This window comes from Lipotes vexillifer, unplaced genomic scaffold (genome assembly GCF_000442215.2).
Source record: "Lipotes vexillifer unplaced genomic scaffold, Lipotes_vexillifer_v1.1 scaffold472, whole genome shotgun sequence".
Classification (NCBI taxonomy): domain Eukaryota; kingdom Metazoa; phylum Chordata; class Mammalia; order Artiodactyla; family Lipotidae; genus Lipotes; species Lipotes vexillifer.
In genome coordinates this window covers 1072266-1094067 of record NW_006797698.1, presented here as the reverse complement: position 1 = coordinate 1094067, position 21802 = coordinate 1072266, and the positions used below count along the sequence as shown (strand labels likewise).

The window sequence follows — 21802 nt, the reverse complement described above, 5'->3', positions numbered from 1 at the left end:
CAGCCAAAAAAATAAAAATTAAAAAAAAAAGAAGTCTAACACTTAAAAGGGCAAAATATCGACACATGGAAAACCACAAAGATAAAATAGCATCTACCTGTAAAACTGTGTTTGTATAACATTAAGTATTAATACTTTGCAACAGAATGGATTCCCAATATGGGTCATTCCTGAGAGTCCCCGAGGGTATTAACAGGGTGCGTGAGCTATTTTCTGTATTTCAAAGAGGTTAATGGAAACTGCACTCTATTTGCAATTAGGACATGTAGATGTTTACTTCCTTGTTTTAGTTAGATCAACTCAATGTGGTGATAATCAGCTGACAGGAATATGTTACGTATGAAACGTATGACCCTACAGATCTCTGATTTTTGAAAGATACGGTAAACAAATTATTACTTGATATAGTTTATAGGTATAAACCAAAACATTAGGTCTGCGTTTTTTTACTCCAGAGTAAAAAGGTTATAAGATAGCGTTGAAATCAATACAGCAGTTGGCACTAATCTGTTGTAACCATAATTTAAAATAAAAGGGGAAAAAAGCAAGTTGTTCTCCTGAGCCACACTTACCACGTCAGCTGGATTCTGCCTCTCAACCAGTTTGTTATCCTTCGTACCGTCATCTTCTGAACAAAAACTCCCTTCCGGGTTTTGATTTAAAAGGGAAGATGCCTTTTTATTTTTCAGCAGGTGCTTTAGAAGCTCATTGCCTGAATCTCCTTTGGCAGCAGGAGCGCCGGCAGGTCGGGGAGGACTCTGCCCCGGGCAGGAAGCGCCGGCCACAGCCCTTTCTTTGGCCCGATCCCCAGGGCGCTCCTCCAGTTCAGGCCCATCTGGGCCCGGGCGCTGCTCCGGCTCAGCTGACTCCAGTTTCATCTCCCCAGTGGGGGCAGGCGCATCAATGGGGCGCTTATCCACCTCTGAACTCGCACAGGTCTGTTGACCTGGGGTTCCTCGTGCGAAGTCACCACTGGGCAGTTCATTCTCTGGCTCTGTGTGCAGTGGGCCCGCTGCCGGGTCAGGAGGTGATAGGCCGCCCGGTTCCGCTGCCTCGGGTTCTCCTTGCTGAGGGAGCTCGCCAGGTGTGTTCACTGCGGGAGCAGAGGCAGCTTCCGAGACACCCGGGGTTGGTGGAGCAGTTATGTCTGAATGGGGAGTAGAAGGTGCCTTGGTAGATTCCGCATCGTCGTCTTTCTTCTTCTTTCTTGTTCTCTTCTTTTTCCCTTTCTCTTCCGGGATTATATCAGAATACAGCTGAATGAGAGACGGGGCTGATCCTGGGTAACTCTGTCCACGGCTTACAGCCGGGTCTTGGCCACAGGGGAGACTGCTATTAGCCACTGGAGGTGCCGCAGGTAAAGTGGGTGTAAAAGGAGGCCTCACCGGGGACTGCTGGAAGCTGGCCCCAGGAACACCTCCATGTACCGGCTTCACAGAATGGAAATTTGGGCTTCCACCAGGAACTGACGGTGAGTCAGGAACAAATGAGGGAGGTCCCATCTGCCTTCGCTCATTGGTTTGCATGAAATTTGGGGTGGGCGGTGAATTAATAGACCCTTGCTGTAGGTTCTGCTGCTGTAAAACCGGCCCCGCTGGCTGTTGCTGCGGTGGAGGCTGCTGAAGGGGTCTTGGAGGTTGCGTAAAATCACAAGGAAGGTCAGAAGTGTAGAATGGAATCTGGGACACAGGTGTCCTGCTGCTTAGTTCTGAGCCCATCATGCCGTGCTGCTCCATTTCCATCCTCTGCTGCAAAGCTCTCTGTCTGTCTACTTCTTGCATGAGCTGGATTCGTTGTCTCTCCTGCTGTTCTCGTAAACGTTCCTTACGTTCCCGTTCTTGAAAACTTTCACTAAAGGGGTTATTGTCATCGAATTCCACCCGTGGTGGCGGTCCACTCTGTGGATTTGCATTTGACACTGCCCCTGGGGCTGGGGGGCAAGTTTTTATTGGTAACTGGGCCACTGGAGGCTGAATCCTAGGAGGGTTGAGGGGGGGGCGGGAAGGAGCACCGGGAGGCTGCCACCCAGGGAAACTGGGCAAACTGGGCGTTCCCGCAGGGCTCGTGTGGCCGGGAATGACCGTGGTGTGCTGCTGGTGCTGTAGCTGCAGTGGCGCCATGGGGAAGCTGGGCTGGCTCATGGGGGGCGGGGCGGCACCTGGCACCAGGGGCAGCGGGGGCTGGACACCTGGCATCACGGTGGGCGGGGCCATGGCGCACTGCTGCTGCTGCTTGATCCGGTAATCTTCAATCAACTCGGCATGCTCTTTCTGTTGTTTACGAATCTGGAAGAGCAAAATTAAATCTTAACTCGTTTATATGTGCTACGGGTATCAAATAAAAACACTGGCTGACGATTATGGTGGAGGTTATAGAGAAGGCAGTTAGATCAGGCAGAGGCAAAAATATCTTGCTTAGGCGATGGCAAAAATCACCAAGGGGGGGAAAAAAAAGGAAGGAAGGACTGATCAACTAAAACTGCCAAGCTTTTCAATAATAGCATGTTTCTAAATATGAAATAACAAAAACAAATGTGAAAAACATTTTTCTGAAATAAATATTTAAGAAAATCTTTCTCTGAATCATAAACTAAACTACATATAAAAAATAAAACAATAAACAAAGGCTACACAGGAATCAGCTAATTGTTAACTTCTTTAGAAGTTACATTAATATATAAGGTTAGAGTAACTGTGAGATTTAACTCAAACCATTTAAACGTGTTAAGATTTCATTTCTTAAGTATACAAAAGTGTACAACATGTTAAGACAAGATGAATTACCTGTACATATACCACACCCTCCCCTCCAGGTTAAAAAGACTAGATTGGTAATAAAACTCCTTGAATTTAATGGGTAACATATTCAAATTATAATTTCTGAAATATGTAAAAGCTCTGAGGTAATGTTTTGAACAGTTCCTAAGAGGCTCCTAATATAATGACTGACTTCTGTCAGTTAATTAATCCCCAAAAGCCTTTGTACCCCCATGGGCAGATGCTACAGACCAATCTCAATGAAGATACAACCCGTGTCCTAAGGACACACCACCTCACTTAGGGAGCTGGGAGAAAGGGGTGCAAGATGATGTACATACCCTCCAAAATCACTCAATTTTTGTGTACTGTACTAGTACACTGAGCCAGTTCTGATAGGTTTTCAACTTATTTTCAACAGTTTCCCAGGCAGACTAGCATATTCTCTGCACATAATGGTTCTGGTCTATTTTCCTGTAGCCGGCAACTCCTACTTATTTTCTTCTCTTTCCTGACTGGCTTACTAGCTAGAACTGAGGAATTACCATCGGACTGGCGAATGAGTATGAACGTACATAAAGCACCAGAACACTAACTGGAATACAGAAGGTGGTGATCCATGCCTTTGCCATGACATTTTAAAATTCTCTTTAAAACGTTGTCATGAATTGCTTATCTTAATAAGATTACACTGGACTGCTGGCAACTATGTTGTAGCAGATGATGTGTCCTATTTTCCAAGTATAGTATTACCTTCTAAACAGGATTTGATCCATGGATATGCAAAAAAGCTAGGCCCTCGTCATAAAAAATTTATATAAAAATACCAGAAGGCAATAAAAAGGCTAAAAATAAGTTATAAAGAAATCCTTAAAAGCATTTTTACTTGAAATAAACACGGCCCCAGAAAGTAAATTTAAAGAGAAAGGAAACCTCTCATTCCGGAATAGTCCTGGTTTTAAACAATGGAAATCATACTGTAATCAGCTTATTGTTGGGACATTATTGTGGTAGCCATAGCTTGGAGATAAAACGCCACAGTTGAAATGCTTACTCCAATGATCAGTTATGTCACCTACCTCCACAATGACTCAGCAGATTCCTCATGTGTAACATGGTGATAATACTACCTTGTTCATAAGGTTATAGAGAACGTCAGGTAAGACAGGGCATGTAACTGTGTTCACTACACAGAAAGCACTTCTGTGATTTTTACTGATTCAATCTGCTCTGAATTCCTCCCTTTCCACTATTAACATTGGGAGTAAGATTTAAATTGACAATCAAAAGCAAGATTGACCTTTTTTGGTGTACAATTCTATGAACTTTAACATGGGTGGAGATTAGTGTGGCCATCACCACAGTCAAGACACTGAAGGACAGTCCAGGGGTTCCCAGTTTTTGGTGAGTGTGTTAGAGATGCAGTCAATTATTTGTGTACAGGTTTGTGTGTGAACCTAAGTTTTTAATTCATTGAGTAAATACCTAGGAGTGGCCACTTAACACATTTTGAACACTAAATAAAAATTTTAAATTTTACTTCTTCTTGAGTATAACTGATATTTCAGTATGTGCATTTTCACAAACATCAGGTTCATAATGGAAGGTAACAGCAAAATGATCTCATTTTTCAGGATGAGTCCTTTACATAAGATACACCAATGTACTTTAAGACCGAAATGATATTGAGAAGGAATACTAATAAAAACATACTATGGGGAAAAACAAAACAAGAAAACCCCCACCAGAATGATTCCAACGCTCTATCTGAAATTCCATTAGAAACTAAGGAACCAAAGGACATGGCAAAGCAAAGGTCAACTCCAAGCAGAAAGCCTATGATCTCCCCATGAGCTGTCCTCAGGAAAGCTGAGACTATGCAGTGATTTCTCAGAACAGGGAAAGTAACTGAACTTCCCCAGCTGTATTGGCTATACCAGTATGAGAACAGTTCTTCTAGGTCAGGATTATGAGAACTTATCTCATCAGTGGCGCTTACTCAAAGTACGTGCTGTGTGACTCTGGGGCAAGGACAGGGGTTATTTCTTCAGTTAGTAAGAGGTCTCAGAGCTGTCACTTTTGACAGTGCACTTCTGTGTGCCATTTAACACCAATCGAAATCCTTTACAATTAATCAATGACAGACCAAAAATTCTATGCATTAACAACTGCTTCTATTTTGCAAACCTATTTATTACCTGTTCTAGCTGCTTCTGAACCATGCTTTGCTGTTCAGTGACGTGCTTGAGCTGCTCTGCATCCTCTTCTGGAAACTCACGCCCAGCTTTCTTGGCGGTACGTTGTTTAGCTGAAAGGGCCTTCTTGGATTTCCTGTGTGCACCGATTTGTTCTTCAAGATATTTCTGCTGCATCTGAAGAAGCTGTTGGGTCTCCTGAAGCCATTCTTCATACTGTTTACGTTGTGAGTCATCTGAGGAAAAAAATTGAAATTCACCTGTGTTAATTTTCTAAAGAGTCCAATGTAAGTTACACAAATCCATTTTGTAAGGAAACAGTTTCATCATGACCTTGTAATAGATATTTTGAAAACATAATAGTAAATAACTATATAAAGTATAAGATTTTGGAGAAATATTTAAGAAAACCAAAGAATGCATGTTCTTAGGACACAGGCTAACTTCATACTTATAAATATTATAAACCCAATCTTTGAAAAGCAAAAGACTTATCTAATGGAACACTATTTATCTACTAAACTATCAAATTCTCTAACCCATAAGCCAAACTATATATTGAACTATACTTGTATTTGATTAATTCAACTTTACAGATTTTGAAGAGACAAAGTAAGACATAACCTATTAAGGTCCAGAGCATGGCTTAGGTATCATTTCCCATGCTAATTTCCCTAAGTTTATGGGTTTTCCCTATTTCTAAATGGTGAAAGTATGTCCTAAACTATGAGGGAGGGAACATAGAAAGCTTTAGAAAGGACCAAAATGAAGTCTGTTTTATAGAGGAAATCCGTAAGTTAAAAACATTGGTAATTTTTATGAATTTCGTCATTTATGTGTCTATAAATAAGCCATTAATCAAGTAAAATCTTCTCTACTTGTATGACTGTCATTAATATCTCCCCAAATAGTCGTATCTCTTCATCTTGTAGCAATATTCCTTCTTAATTCTTTAAGGGCACTTTACTTCACTGATGCCAAGTTAAAAAAAAAAAAAAAAAATCACCTTATGGTTGTGAAATTCAGAATATACCTTTTTGACTCACTTTAAAACAAAGAAATAAATAAATACAATTCCAAGAAGGACATTAGCTGAAAAATTACATCAATGATAACAGAATATTGTCATACAATAAGAATCCAACCAAAGCCAATGGGCACAATAAAGCCAGAAAAAGCCAGTTGGTTACAGTTGTTTACTTGTTTTTAATGCGAATATGTATGCAAATTATAATAATTAGTGCAGGGGTAATTTCAAAAGGTCAGACTTTGGGTTTGTTCTTAAACCCAGAAGTTCCAGTACATGTATGAACTTGAAATCTAGTCTACTAAATTTGAAGGGCATTTTTCAGAACAGGCTTTTTCACAAGATTTCAGAAGTTCTGCTTCTGGTAGAATGAGACCTACCGCAAGGAAAGCCTTTCTGGTTTCTGGAACCAGGAGAGCAGAGGTGAGCAAAATGAAAAATAATGGTGAAAAAAAAGTTAGCTAAACAGTCTGAAGATTTCAGAAAGGTTCAGTCTGGGGAGAACTTTAAACGCTATCCTGAACCACCTTGGGACCCCTGAAAGTAACTAGAAAGGATCAATGGCATCCTGCATCCTTGACCTCACACCATGCTGCTAACCCAGCTTATCTTTCCCTTTGTTGCTCCCATTTAGTGTCCTTGTCACTTAGGCAGACAGTCATTAGAAAAGAAGTGATTTAATTCTATAGATTGTAAAGTGCCCAATCTATATACAAAAAATAGCAGCAACACTGAAGAGAATGGGGAAGATGATTTTTCTGTATTAAAATATTTATCTCTAACCATAATTATTCATGCACAGAAAAAAAAGCAATGAAATACATGCCTTGAGGAAAAGATGCCTAATAGGGCAGTGATGTTTAATAAAAGATGAGGGCACTTCGACTTAAAATAACACACCTAAACTAACTCCAAGATTTAAAAAGAACACAAACATAGTGCAAACAAGCAATCCCCAGAGAACAGGTAACTAATTAGATTTATACTTACTGACAAAGCCTGGACCAAAATTTGGAGGATTAGGCCTAGAAATCTGATGTGTTATACTGCCATCCTAAAATAAGTAAAATTTACAAATAGGTTTATTCCACATTTCAGTTCAAGGGGAAAAAAAACTTTTAAAAAATGAAATAGAAAAAAAGAAATGGAAAGGGAAAAGAACTTTAATTTCTTATGACATCTTTAAAACTTTCATTTTTATAAAAAGCAGAATGAATTTTGTGGTGACAACCTAATTTCTGAACATTTTAAACTATCTCTGAACTGCTATATTTGCTAGATTTCAGTTGAAAAACAATTATGTTTGAAGGGGTTATTCATCAGAAATATAATAGTAGGGCAAATCAAATAGCGTTAGTATTATACTTAGCTAAAGATCCATGTAAAACCCCACTTTTTGATGAAATCTACCTGGTTTCTTCTGCAACTAAGACTGAAACATGGGCTCCAGATTTACTAAATTCCACTCCACAAAGTTATTTATGAACAAAAACCAGTATCTCTAACAGACACAAATAATAAAACAAATATATACTAATTAAAAATGTTACTCTTATTTTCTCATTAAATGTCTTATATCTTCCAGGGAGACCAAATAGTTATCATCTCACAATTCCCTGGCAACAGCCTGATAAACAGAATTACCTTTGAAAAAGCCTTTCCTGAGTTGTCACAAATTCTGTTAGGTATGAGCTGTATACAAGGTAATGACTAAAAATGATACCAGCACCCAGAATACACTACACGTAAACCATATAATACTGCAAAGCAGGTGGTGTAACATTTAACAGATCAGGAAACAGAAGTTAAAAAATTTGCCCAAAGTTGCACAATAAACTCATAGTGGAACTCAGATTATTTTAAAACTCAGCTATGAAGCCTATGCTTTTCCATTGTGTCAGATGGTCTCTCTGTTTTAATCAAAAGAATATAATTATCAGCCTAATAAATCTCAAGCGTTAACTGGCAGGGCGAAAAAGAAAGTGCCAAAAAGACATAAAGAAAATAGGTAGCTTTCTCTCTTTCTTCCCCCCACCCAGGCAGATACTTGAAAAAAAAAAAAAGAAGAAAACACAGTATGAAATGAGCAGTTCTACTTTCCTGGATATTGCTTGACACTAAATATTTAAATATTTACACTTTTTAAAGCTGATTATTGTGAACAGTAAATATTTCAAAAGCTAAATTATTCCAAGGAATAAACTGTAGAACATGACTATCTGTATCTAAATAAAATGATTATAATCATTATTTTCTACATTTTATAGCAGTTTTACATTTAAATGTAATGAATGAATTCTAAAATGCAAGACATGAAAATATCTCCGTGGGGTTGAAAGTAAATAAAAGCAAACCCCCAAACCCTAAGCATTTGGCATCCCTCCAAGTGACCTTCTACCCTTAAATATGTAGATCCTTTTCAGAAATTGTCAATTTTTAAACTTTGTCTTTCCCTTAAAAAATAACAAAATGTCTTTATTTCTGCTGAGCTGATAACATTGGTACATCCTGGCAGTGTTCTAGGACTTCTACTATTTTTTGGAAGAGGCCTCACCATAAAGAATAGCGAGAGACACAGGAAAACGTGCATTCTTAAGTGACTAGTTACAAGCAGCAGTACCTGAGTAACTGCCTGTGGAAGGAGAGTCTGGCCATCACCAGTCTGTGTTCCAGTCACCGACTGGCCCATAAAGGGGAACCTGTGAAAAGGAAGTACTAAGCATCAAATGATAAGCATTTGGAACTAACATTATTTTTAAGTGCTTAACAATTTTCTCTTCCAGAGAAGAAAGAGTAATGGCAGTGTCTTCCTCATCAAAAACATTTACTAAAGCCCTGTTTTTTGTGTCCCAACCTCACTACACAATTCTGTGAAGTGTGGATTCTTACTACCCTCATTTTACTTTTGATGAAAAGGAAGATTCAGAGAGATTAAGTACTTTCCCCACAGTGATGAATGGGGCAGCAATGTCAATGAGGCTGTTCCAGAGGTTCCACGCTGTTATAAGTCTCATTATACCTTAAAATTAACTCAAGCCTTTTAGATGAAAAATATAATGAAGACAGCTTTCTTAGAATTTATGTACTAAAACTATTTATTCCAATCTTTATTTAAAAATAGCTGGGGGCTTCCCTGGTGGCGCAGTGGTTGAGAGTCTGCCTGCTGATGCAGGGGACACGGGTTTGTGCCCCGGTCCGGGAAGATCCCACACGCCACGGAGCGGCTGGGCCCGTGAGCCATGACCGCTGAGCCTGCGCATCCGGAGCCTGTGCTCCGCAACGGGAGAGGCCACAACAGCGAGAGGCCCCCGTACAAAAAAAAAAAAAAAAAAAAAAAAAAAAAAAAATGTTGGTAGCTTACAAAAACTTTTTGCATCCTAAAACAAAAGATGTATCTTAACTAAGAAGTTTCATACACTTTTTTAACATCTTTATTGGAGTATAATTGCTTTACAATGGTGTGTTAGTTTCTGCTTTATAACAAAGTGAACCAGTTATACATATACACATGTTCCCATATCTCTTCCCTCTTGCGTCTCCCTCCCTCTCACCCTCTCTATCCCACCCCTCTAGGTGGTCACAAAGCACCGAGCTGATCTCCCTGTGCTATGAGGCTGCTTCCCACTAGCTAGCTATTTTACGTTTGGTAGCGTATATATGTCCATGCCACTCTCTCGCTTTGTCACAGCTTACCCTCCCCCCTCCCCATATCCTCAAGTCCATTCTCTAGTAGGTCTGTGTCTTTATTCCCGTTTGCCCCTAGGTTCTTCATGACATTTTATTTTTTTTCTTAGATTCCATATATATGTGTTAGCATACGGTATTTGTCTTTCTCTTTCTGACTTACTTCACTCTGTATGACAGACTCTAGGTCTATCCACCTCATTACAAATACCTCAATTTCGTTTCTTTTTATGGCTGAATAATATTCCATTGTATATATGTGCCACATCTTCTTTATCCATTCATCTGTTGATGGACACTTAGGTTGCTTCCATGTCCTGGCTACCGTAAGCAGAGCTGAAATGAACATTTTGGTACATGACTCTTTTTGAATTATGGTTTTCTCAGGGTATATGCCTGAGTAGTGGGATTGCTGGGTCGTATGGTAGTTCTGTTTGTAGTTTTTTAAGGAACCTCCGTACTGTTCTCCATAGTGGCTGCACCAATTCACAATCCCACCAGCAGTGCAAGAGGGTTCCCTTTGCTCCACAGCCTCTCCAGCATTTGTTGTTTCTAGATTTTTTGATGATGGCCATTCTGACTTCATACATTTTTTTAAATGGATGGCTAGTGGGAAGCTGCTGCACAGCACAGGGAGATCAGCTCGGTGATTTATGACCACCTAGAGGGGTGGAATAGGGAGGGTGGGAGGGAGGCTCAAGAGGGAGGGCATATGGGGATATATGTATGTATATGGCTGATTCACTTTGTTGTACAGCAGAAACAAATACAACATTGTAAATAAAGCATTTATACTCTAATAAAGATGTGAAAAAAATAAATAAAAAGAAAAAAGTTTCATACATTTTTATATCTAAATGTTAAAGCAAACCAAAACCTGGTCACTGACCAAGAGAAAGTCTATATGGTTCAAAGTATCTGGCAAAACGTTACTTACTCTAATTAAATACTTCACAGAAACATTACTGCTTTGATGAAAACACTGCCCCTAGAATTACCAAATGCATCAACATAACAAGATTATATTTTGAAAATTATTTATCAAACACTGTACCTTAATATCTGAGTACTATCATAATTTGGAACATATGCTTTTTAATTTTTTTACTCAGCTTTTTGATTCATCTGTTACCCCCTGGCTCCACTACAGCCCTGGTGTGGAATAACCTCATAATCCCAAAAGCACTCACTGTCTATCACCCTCAGTCAATTTATGACACCACTTGAAGGAAGGACCATCACCTCTACTTCTTCAAAGTGCTCAGCAGAAGGGCTAACACCACACCTGATGACTAACAGATCAGTGTACCTGAGTGATATAGACATGATGCTGAAGGAGCAGGGGTTCTGATTCTCAGGTCCATATTTTAAAGTACGTACAGAATTAAATTTAGCATTTCCTTCTATTTTAACTATGCTCAGCAAAATACAATATTATCAGCAGTACTGTGACTTTGCACCAATAGAACTCGCATTATTTTCACAGCAAACGTTGTTGCACATACCTAATAGGTCATTTAAGTTCATCACTATTTTGAAATTATGGTAGCTATTAGACTTACTGCCAAATTTATTAATGCATTAGAGAAGCACCATATGCTGTAACTTTTATATTTAACTATATTTCAAATATAATTGATTTCCTCTGTAAAACCAGTGTTTTTGGTTTTGCATTAAAATATTCTGAGGAGTTCAGGCTTCACTGGGATGTCAAAAAAGTTCATGACATAAAAAAGTTAAGAAGCTCTGTGACACAGAAATAGTGTTAATAGACATTGTGCAATAATGAAAATCAGGACTTCCCTGGTGGTGCAGTGGTTGAGAATCCACCTGCCAGTGCACGGGACACAGGTTCAAGCCCTGGTCCAGGAAGATCCCACATGCCGCGGAGCAACTAAGCCTGTGTGCCACAACTACTGAGTCTGCACTCTAGAGCCCACAAGCCACAACTACTGAAGCCCGCATGCCTAGAGCCTGTGCTCTGCAACAAGAGAAGCCACCACAACGAGAAGCCCACACACTGCAACCAAGAGTAGCCCCTGCTCGCCACAACTAGAGAAAGCCCGTGCGCAGCAACGAAGACCCAATGTAGCCAAAACTAAATAATAAATAATTAATCTTTTTAAAAAAACTGAGGAGCCTTCTAGAATAAGCTCTCACTGGCCAAGAATGGTCAATTTGAGTATCGCTAAGGTTAACAGCTGCAACAGACTAAGAAACACATCAGATGTATTTAAAAATAAATAAATAAAATAATGAAAATCATTAGAAACTACCATCTCTTCTTTGATCTCAACAATGCTTCTTGGAATTCACTGGTGGTGCAGTGGTTAAGAATCCGCCTGCCAATGCAGGGGACACGGGTTCCATCCCTGGTCCAGGAAGATCCCACACGCCGCGGAGCAGCTAAGCCCGTGCGCCGCAACTACTGAGCCTGCGCTCTAGGGCCCGTGAGTCACAACTATTGAGCCCACGTGCCTAGAGCCCGTGCTCCGCAACAAGAGAAGCCACCGCAATGAGAAGCCTGCGCACCGCAACCAAGAGTAGCCCCCGCTCGTCGCAACTAGAGAAAGCCCGCTCGTCGCAACTAGAGAAAGCCCGTGCGCAGCAACAAAGACCTGACGCAGACATAAATAAATAAATTTAAAAAACAAAAACAAACAAAATGCTTCTTAACCATTTCCGAAGTATCTCAACAAAGCACCTTTAAGGATTCCCAATTTATGTGAAAGATCATGTTTATCATAAATTCATGTAGATTTCATATTCAATTCCATAATCATCCACATTCAACAAGATAATTAAGCTAAATTGAGGCTCTCTGCCTACTCTATTGAAAGAGGTTCTCAAACAGCAATATGCATAAGAATGGCCCGTGGCGCTCACTAAAACTACAGACATACAAGCACCATCTCCAGATATTCTGATTCAGTAGGCTTGTGGTTGAGTAAATGAACCTGTATTTTTTAAAAAAACTACCACATAATTCTGATGATGGTCCATGAGCAAAACTCAAGAAACACTACCTGTGGTTATTTAATACCCCTTAGGGGGTGTAAATACCTAATTTCAGAAATTCAGATATTCAAATGACTCATAATCTCCTCTCATGTATAATTTTCCATTTTTTATGCTAATAGTGAAAAGGCTTATAAAGTTTCCAAATGCTAACTTTCAAAGGTCCTCTGATGGAATAAAAAATAGTCACAGGCTGAAATAAACTATCTTTTTTTCTCAGCACAGAACAGTTTAATTTCTATTTTCCTGCTTATCCTCTCATCCTCACCTATTCAGGATGAAGGAACTCTGTCCCATGCAGCTTTTGGGTAGCATTAACTATTCTAAAGGTATGCAAACAGGCATACACTTAAATACCCTGGATTTCCTGCTTAATCAAGTCAATCTTTCAAACCATTCTATGATGTTTTATTATGTTTACCCTGAAACGAATGGAAATTTAACCTTTACATTTGTACAGCATTTTGCATTTGATCACATTCAGCTGACATCACAACCAACTGAAATATTTATTGTTCATATTCCTAGAATACAAGTTTTGAGTTACTATACGCTCCTTCTAGTAACCAGTAATAATTGCATGCATTTCTTGATGCACAGTAAGAATGAGAAACATCTTCACCTACCTGTTCATAACCATTGGTGGCATGCCCATATTGTTTTGTGCCATTACTTTATTTATGCCTTTAAGGGCCACCATTTTGGCTTTCATTATAGGATCTGTAATTGCATCAAAATCTAAAGAAGAAATATATTTTAAAGTTACTTATTTCATAGTATTTGGTTCAAGTGACACTAAAAGGTAACATAACTATCACAAACATTATGTAACTTACAGACTCTTATTCCTTATTATTTAATAATCACTCTTATAGGTCCTATACCAGGTAAGGAAGGAATTATGAGACGGCAAGAACCTCATCCTGAATTTAATCCCATCTAAGTGATCCACACTTTTAATACGTTAGTACTGCAAGAATCAAAACAAGGTGCTTGTCAAATGTAAGAGAGATTATACCAGTAATCTAAAGCAATGCAATTCCTTTCACACAAACTTTCACAATTCTAAGCAGAATTGCTTCTTTAGTAATGTTCCACCATGAATGAGAATTTGCAGTTATTACCAATACTAAGGAATTCCACTAAATTGGTTATTACTCTTTACTTAATGTATCAATTTCTTACAAGAAACATAGGCTACTGACAAAAGACCTCTTTGCATATAAATAAAAAAGAAATGGACCAATATGATGGAATTGGTAATGTACGAAGGACAGAAGGTCAGTTTTACTGTTTAGAAGAAAGCATTCCTTGGACATGTGTCCTTTGCTAATTCTTTCTCTTAGAGGCACTCAGGTATTTTTACTGCATTGCTGTTCTATTTGGGAGGGGTGTTCCCCAAATTAGTAAGCTATTGGAAGTTAAAGAGCTTCACATAACCAAAAGAAAAAAAAAAAAAAAAAAAAACAATTCCTTTCACACAAACTTTCACAATTCTAAGCAGAATTGCTTCTTTAGTAATGTTCCACCATGAATGAGAATTTGCAGTTATTACCAATACTAAGGAATTCCACTAAATTGGTTATTACTCTTTACTTAATGTATCAATTTCTTACAAGAAACATAGGCTACTGACAAAAGACCTCTTTGCATATAAATAAAAAAGAAATGGACCAATATGATGGAATTGGTAATGTACGAAGGACAGAAGGTCAGTTTTACTGTTTAGAAGAAAGCATTCCTTGGACATGTGTCCTTTGCTAATTCTTTCTCTTAGAGGCACTCAGGTATTTTTACTGCATTGCTGTTCTATTTGGGAGGGGTGTTCCCCAAATTAGTAAGCTATTGGAAGTTAAAGAGCTTAAAAAAAAAAAAAAAAAAAAAAAAAAAAAAAAAAGCCAAGCATTCATTGTGCATAATAGGACAGGAAGAAGTTTACTCCTAGCCGAGTTCCTTTAAATTTACCTTTCAGTGACTCTGAAAATACATGGTAATAATGATTAGAAGTCAGGAACTAAAAAGATTTATTTCTATTAAACAATCCCATAAAAGACAGACTTGAGAAAGTCTGAAACTCAGAGTTTTGAATCTCTTGATGTACCTGGGAGGAATCTAAAACTCTTAATCACGTTCATTTCAAAGCTGAAGGAGGAACAGAAATACAGCCCTCAGTGCTCTAGTCCACATGTAATTTAATACACAAATCTTGTAAGCATACTGCATCCCACCCCATACCCACAGTAATTATTTCTGAAACTCCGAGGAATTCCTACCGATATTAGGGAAGAACGGTTCAGACCGCTGACGGATCATGGCTTGCATCTGTCTTTGCTGTTGCTGTTCTTGTCTCTCTTGATCCAAAAGGTCCTGCAGAAGTAGAGGCTGCTCCTCCAGAAGGAGGGGCCTCTCTCTATTCTGCGGGGCGGCTGTCTGAGGGACCATCAGCTGCTGGGGCCCAGACATGCCACTGGCAGCAGACTGACTTGTCAGAGGTACAGTCTGATTCACAGGCTTTCCTGTTCCAAAACTGCGATGCACTGTTGGCTGACCCTGAATGAATCCTGGACTCACCTGCACACCCTGAGGGAAAGTATGGTTTAATCTAGGGACTACTGTCACATTAGAATTCAAGGTATTATCCAAAGCATGACCAGGCGGTGTCATCAGAGGGGGAGGCAAACTTGACACGTGACTGGACGGTGAGGCCGGCAAAGTTGGTGGTGGAGACCCCAATGGCCTAATGTCTGAATTATCAGATTTTTCATTAGCAAGTAAACTTGAGAGAACTGGAGTTGATCCAGGTATGCTGCAAGAGTTTATCACATCTTCAGCAGGCAGCTGAGTGGACCCACGAACACTTGTGTTGGAGCCAGGCGTTTCTCTATTACTTCTTTTCTCAAGTGGATCTGCATCACAGGACTGCAAAGAAGCTTGTTCCCCATCATTCGCATCTGTATGAGCAGGCACCTGTGGGCAGGGAGCATCAACAGTATCTTTACCCTCGTCACTTTTCTCACTTTCACATTTGGTTTCCCCTTTAGAATCTGGAGACAGTACTTCTGTTTTAATCTCACTGCTGACAGTGGATTTTTTCCAAGGAGAATGTTTATCAGAAGGAACCATACTTTTGTCATCCTGCTCCTTTTTTTGGGGTTCAACAGATACACACTGATTATCTAACTTATCATCAATTGGAACATTAAGGTCCAGTTCCTCGTTAAACATGCTTTTCTTATCTCCCAGGTCAAGTTCTGGATCTGTATATGCAATGATATCAAATTCTCCTGACCTTAAGAGGTCATCCAGGTTGGGATCATTAGTTTCCAAGTTACCTAAAGTATCCAATTCATCTCCCTTGCCATCCTCTGTATCCAGATTTAAATTTTCAAGATCTTCATCATCTAAGTCTTTGACTTCAACCCCCTCGAGGTCTTTAACATCTAGTTCTTTGACAGATGGGTCATCAGATTCAAGCTTTTCTTCGAGACCACCAGAAGACTGGGTGGTTATCTGCAAATTATCAGATGTTGTTTCAGCTGGTGTAGATGTTGACAAAGGGGCCTCTGAAAACTCACCACCTAAGGGGTGGCTCAGAGACCTCATGACCATAGAAGATGAATGGACAGGATGGCTTTGCTCTTGCTGAGATGGTGGCACTTGTTCCAAATTTGGATGCACAGGCAGCTGATGAGGGAGACCTTGGGAAGGTCGCCTCATAGGGTCTGTGTGCCTAGGGCCTGGAAAGTCTGGCCGGGGAATGAAGTTTCCATGTCTTGGATGAGAAGGTACCTCTATAACGTTGCCAGGAGAAGCAGGGAAGGGCATCCGAGGCCTTCCATCAGGGGTCCTGTGCCTCAATTCAATAAATGCTTGGCCCAGTATGTTGTGCTGCTGAACTGACAGGCTCTGTGGCGAAAAATGTGGAGGAAGTCCACCTGGATTATTCGTTTGTGAGTTATTTAAAGGCCTGGGCATATCTACAGACATAGATCTTCTCAGCTGTGGAGGAACTCCAGATCCTTGTATTTGTTGAGGAGGTACAAGGAAGCGTTCCTGACTTGACAGGGTACTGTGACTACCTCCTGGAAATCCAAATCTAAAAGAAGACATTAAAAAAGCATACAGTCAATATAAAGTATTATTCTGAATTGAGTTAGGTTGATGAAAAGGAAAAGTTTTAGATTAAACGCAGATACAAAGTTAATGTTGCCAAATACAATGACTTAGCAAAAACAAAATAATCACCATTAGCAACTACTAATAAAGTATCTATATGCAAGTAAATATTTGCCAAGTACCCTATAATAAATACCATATCCGAGCTCAAAAGGCATATGATCTAACAGATAACATAGACAAAGACAAAGCAAAGCCACCAAGCAGATGGAATCAGTTGCTTAGAAATCAGCATATACAATTGGAGTTGCAAAGGAGTCTATTTCTTTTTTCTATATTTAGTGAGGCTATGATACGGATGAAGTTGATTTGGGGGGATGCTTGAATGAAGGTAGGAGGTCTAATGAATTGTACTAGAGAGCCTTTATAGGCCTCTGCACATGAGAAAACAAAGGCATGATGACTGGACAGGTTAACCTATTATTTGCTTGAAAGGAATGAGGACTGGGGGTAGTAAGACAAAGAATGATAGGCATTATCTGCAAAGATTCAGTAAATGAATAAATTACACAAATATTTTTATTTATATTGTACCTCATTCTAGAAAAAACTAAAGGTAATTTACAAATAAATACAGAACAGAGCAACAGAGAAAAACCAGCAACCAAGATTACTCTACCCAGCAAGGACCTCATTCAGATTTGATGGAGAAATTAAAACCTTTTCAGACAAGCAAAAGCTGAGAGAGTTCAGCACCACCAAACCAGCTTTACAACAAATGCTAAAGGAACTTCTCTAGGCAAGAAACACAAGAGAAGGAAAAGACCTACAATAATGAACCCAAAACAATTAAGAAAATGGGAATAGGAACATACATATCGACAATTACCTTAAATGTAAATGGACTAAATGCTCCCACCAAAAGACACAGATTGGCTGAATGGATACAAAAACAAGACCCATATATATGCTGTCTACAAGAGACCCACTTCAGACCTAGAGACACATATAGACTGAAAGTAAGGGGATGGAAAAACATATTCCATGCAAATGGAAACCAAAAGAAGGCTGGAGTAGCAATTCTCCTATCAGACAAAATAGACTTTAAAATAAAGACTATTAGAAGAGACAAAGAAGGACACTACATAATGATCAAGGGGTCAATCCAAGAAGAAGATATAGCAATTGTAAATATTTATGCACCCAACAGAGGAGCACCTCAATACATAAGGCAAATACTAACAGCCATAAAAAGGGAAATCAACAGTAACACAATCATAGTAGGGGACTTTAACACCCCACTTTCACCAATGGACACACCATCCAAAATGAAAATAAATAAGGAAACACAAGCTTTAAATGATACATTAAACAAGATGGACTTAATTGATATTTATAGGACATTCCATCCAAAAACAACAGAATACACACTTTTCTCAAGTGCTCATGGAACATTCTCCAGGACAGATCATATCTTGGGTCACAAATCAAGCCTTGGTCAATTTAAGACAACTGAAATTGTATCAAGTATCTTTTCCAACCACAACGCTATGAGACTAGATATCAATTACAGGAAACGATCTGTAAAAAATACAAACACATGGAGGCTAAACAATACACTACTTAATAATGAAGTGATCACTTAAGAAATGAAAGAGGAAATTAAAAAATACCTAGAAACAAATGACAATGGAGACACGACGACCCAAAACCTATGGGATGCAGCAAAAGCAGTTCTAAGAGGGAAGTTTATAGCAATACAAGCCCACCTTAAGAAACAGGAAACATCTTGAATAAACAACCTAACCTTGCACCTAAAGCAATTAGAGAAGGAAGAACAAAAAACCCCAAAGTTAGCAGAAGGAAAGAAATCATAAAGAGGAGATCAGAAATAAATGAAAAAGAAATGAAGGAAACGACAGCAAAGATCAATAAAACTAAAAGCTGGTTCTTGGAGAAGATAAACAAACAACCATTAGCCAGACTCCTCAGGAAAAAAAGGGAGAGGACTCAAATCAACAGAATCAGAAATGAACAAGGAGAAGCAACAACTGACACTGCGGAAATACAAAGGATCATGAGAGATTACTACAAGCAACTCTATGCCAATAAAATGGACAACCTGGAAGAAATGGACAAATTCTTAGAAATGCACAACCTGCCAAGACTGAATCAGGAAGAAATAGAAAATATGAACAGACCAATCACAAGCACTGAAACTGAAACTGTGATTAAAAATCTTCCAACAGACAAAAGCCCAGGACCAGATGGCCTCACAGGCGAATTCTATCAAACATTTAGAGAAGAGCTAACACCTATCCTTCTCAAACTCTTCCAAAATATAGCAGAGGGAGGAACACTCCCAAACTCATTCTACGAGGCCACCATCACCTTGATACCAAAACCAGACAAGGATGTCACAAAGAAAGAAAACTACAGACCAATATCGCTGATTAACATAGATGCAAAAATCCTCAACAAAATACTAGCAGACAGAATCCAACAGCACATTAAAAGGATCATACACCATGATCAAGTGGGGTTTATCCCAGGAATGCAAGGATTCTTCAATATACCCAAATCAATGTGATACACCATATTAACAAATTGAAGAAGAAAAACCATATGATCATCTTAATAGATGCAGAGAAAGCTTTCGACAAAATTCAACATCCATTTACGATAAAAACCCTCCAGAAAGGAGGCATAGAGGGAACTTTCCTCAACATAATAAAGGCCATGTATGACAAACCCACAGCCAACATAGTCCTCAATGTTGAAAAACTGAAAGCATTTCCACTAAGATTAGGAACAAGACAAGGTTGCCCACTCTCACCACTGTTATTCAACAGTTTTGGAAGTTTTAGCCACAGCAATGAGAGAAGAAAAGGAAATAAAAGGAATCCAAATCAGAAAAGAAGTAAAGCTGTCACTGTTTGCAGATGACATGATACTATACATAGAGGATCCTAAAGATGCTACCAGAAAACTACTAGAGCTAATCAATGAATTTGGTAAAGTAGCAGGATACAAAATTAAGCAATCTACAGATTCAATGCAATCCCTATCAAACTACCACTGGCATTTTTCACAGAACTAGAACAAAAAATTTCACAATTTGTATGGAAACACAAAAGACCCCGAATAGCCAAAGCAATCTTGAGGAAGAAAATCGGAGCTGGAGGAATCAGGCTCCCTGACTTCTGACTATACTACAAAGCTACAGTAATCAAGACAGTATGGTACTGGCACAAAAACAGAAAGACAGATCAATGGAACAGGATAGAAACCCCAGAGATAAACCCACACACATATGGTTACCTTATCTTTGATAAAGGAGGCAAGAATGTACAGTGGAGAAAGGACAGCCTCTTCAATAAGTGGTGCTGGGAAAACTGGACAGCTACATGTAAAAGTATGAGATTACAGATCACTCCCTAACACCATACACAAAAATAAGCTCAAAATGGATTAAAGACATAAATGTAAGGCCAGAAACTGTCAAACTCTTAGAGGAAAACATAGGCAGAACACTCTATGACATAAATCACAGCAAGATCCTTTTTGACCCTCCACCTATAGAAATGGAAATAAAAACAAAAATAAACAAACAGGACCTAATGAAACTTCAAAGCTTTTGCACAGCAAAGGAAACCATAAACAAGACCAAAAGACAACCCTCAGAATGGGAGAAAATATTTGCAAATGAAGCAACTGACAAAGGATTAATCTCCAAAATTTATAAGCAGCTCGTGTAGCTCAATAACAAAAATACAAATAACCCAATCCAAAAATGGGCAGAAGACCTAAATAGACATTTCTCCAAAGAAGATATACAGACTGCCAACAAACACATGAAAGAATGCTCAACATCATTAATCATTAGAGAAATGCAAATCAAAACTACAATGAGATATCATCTCGCACCAGTCAGAATGGCCATCGTCAAAAAATCTACAAACAATAAGTGCTGGAGAGGGTGTGGAGAAAAGGGAACACTCTTGCACTGCTGGTGGGAATGTGAATTGGTACAGCCACTATGGAGAACAGTATGCAGGTTCCTTAAAAAACTAAAAATAGAACTACCATATGACCCAGTAATCCCACTACTGGGCATATACCCTGAGAAAACAATAATTGAAAAAGAGTCATGTACCAAAATGTTCATTGCAGCTCTATTTACAATAGCCTGGAGATGGAAGCAAGCTAAGTGTCCCTCATCGGCTGAATGGATAAAGAAGATGTGGCACATATATACAATGGAATATTACTCAGCCATAAAAAAATGAAATTGATCTATTTGTAATGAGGTGGATAGACCTAGAGTCTGTCATACAGAGTGAAGTAAGTCAGAAAGAGAAAGACAAACACCGTATGCTAACACATATATATGGAATTTAAGAAAAAAAAATATGTCATGAAGAACCTAGGGGTAAGACAGGAATAAAGACACAGACCTACTAGAGAATGGACTTGAGGATATGGGGAGGGGGAAGGGTGAGCTGTGACAAGGCGAGAGAGAGGCATGGACATATATACACTACCAAACTAAGGTAGATAGCTAGTGGGAAGCAGCCGCATAGCACAGGGAGATCAGCTCCGTGCTTTGTGACCACCTGGAGGGGTGGGATAGGGAGGCTGGGAGGGAGGGAGACGCAAGAGGAAAGAGATATGGGAACATATGTATATGTATAACTGATTCACTTTGTTATAAAGCAGAAACAAACAAACAAACAAAAGATAGCAGACTGGGTGTGTCTGACAATCTTTAAAAATCCGACCAGGATTACCACAAAAAATCTGAAGACTGACTCCAAAATTCCAACCTTTTTGTTTCTAAAAGTATTGGAATTTAATTTGCTTACAATAATAAAATTGTAAACTTTTTTTTTCCAAAAAAAAAAAAAAACCAAAAAAAAAAAAAACAGCAACAGGCAAAAGAAGAGAAAAGGAAAACAAGGGTAAGACTTTAACATGGAGGTAGGTATTAGACTAAAAACTATACC

General features: G+C 39.0%; 1 protein-coding gene across 1 annotated transcript in view; it reads right to left on the bottom strand.

Moving 5' to 3' along the window:
* Positions 1–21802, bottom strand: part of KMT2C (lysine methyltransferase 2C) — a 298335-nt gene that overhangs the window by 22922 nt on the left and 253611 nt on the right. The window contains exons 38-43 of the mRNA XM_007469801.1: positions 14954–16776; positions 13307–13418; positions 8599–8677; positions 6969–7032; positions 4955–5187; positions 573–2285 (exon numbers count right to left, since the gene is read on the bottom strand). Of these exons, the coding sequence (XP_007469863.1) occupies positions 573–2285; positions 4955–5187; positions 6969–7032; positions 8599–8677; positions 13307–13418; positions 14954–16776 (4024 nt within the window). The remainder of the gene's footprint in view (positions 1–572; positions 2286–4954; positions 5188–6968; positions 7033–8598; positions 8678–13306; positions 13419–14953; positions 16777–21802) is intronic.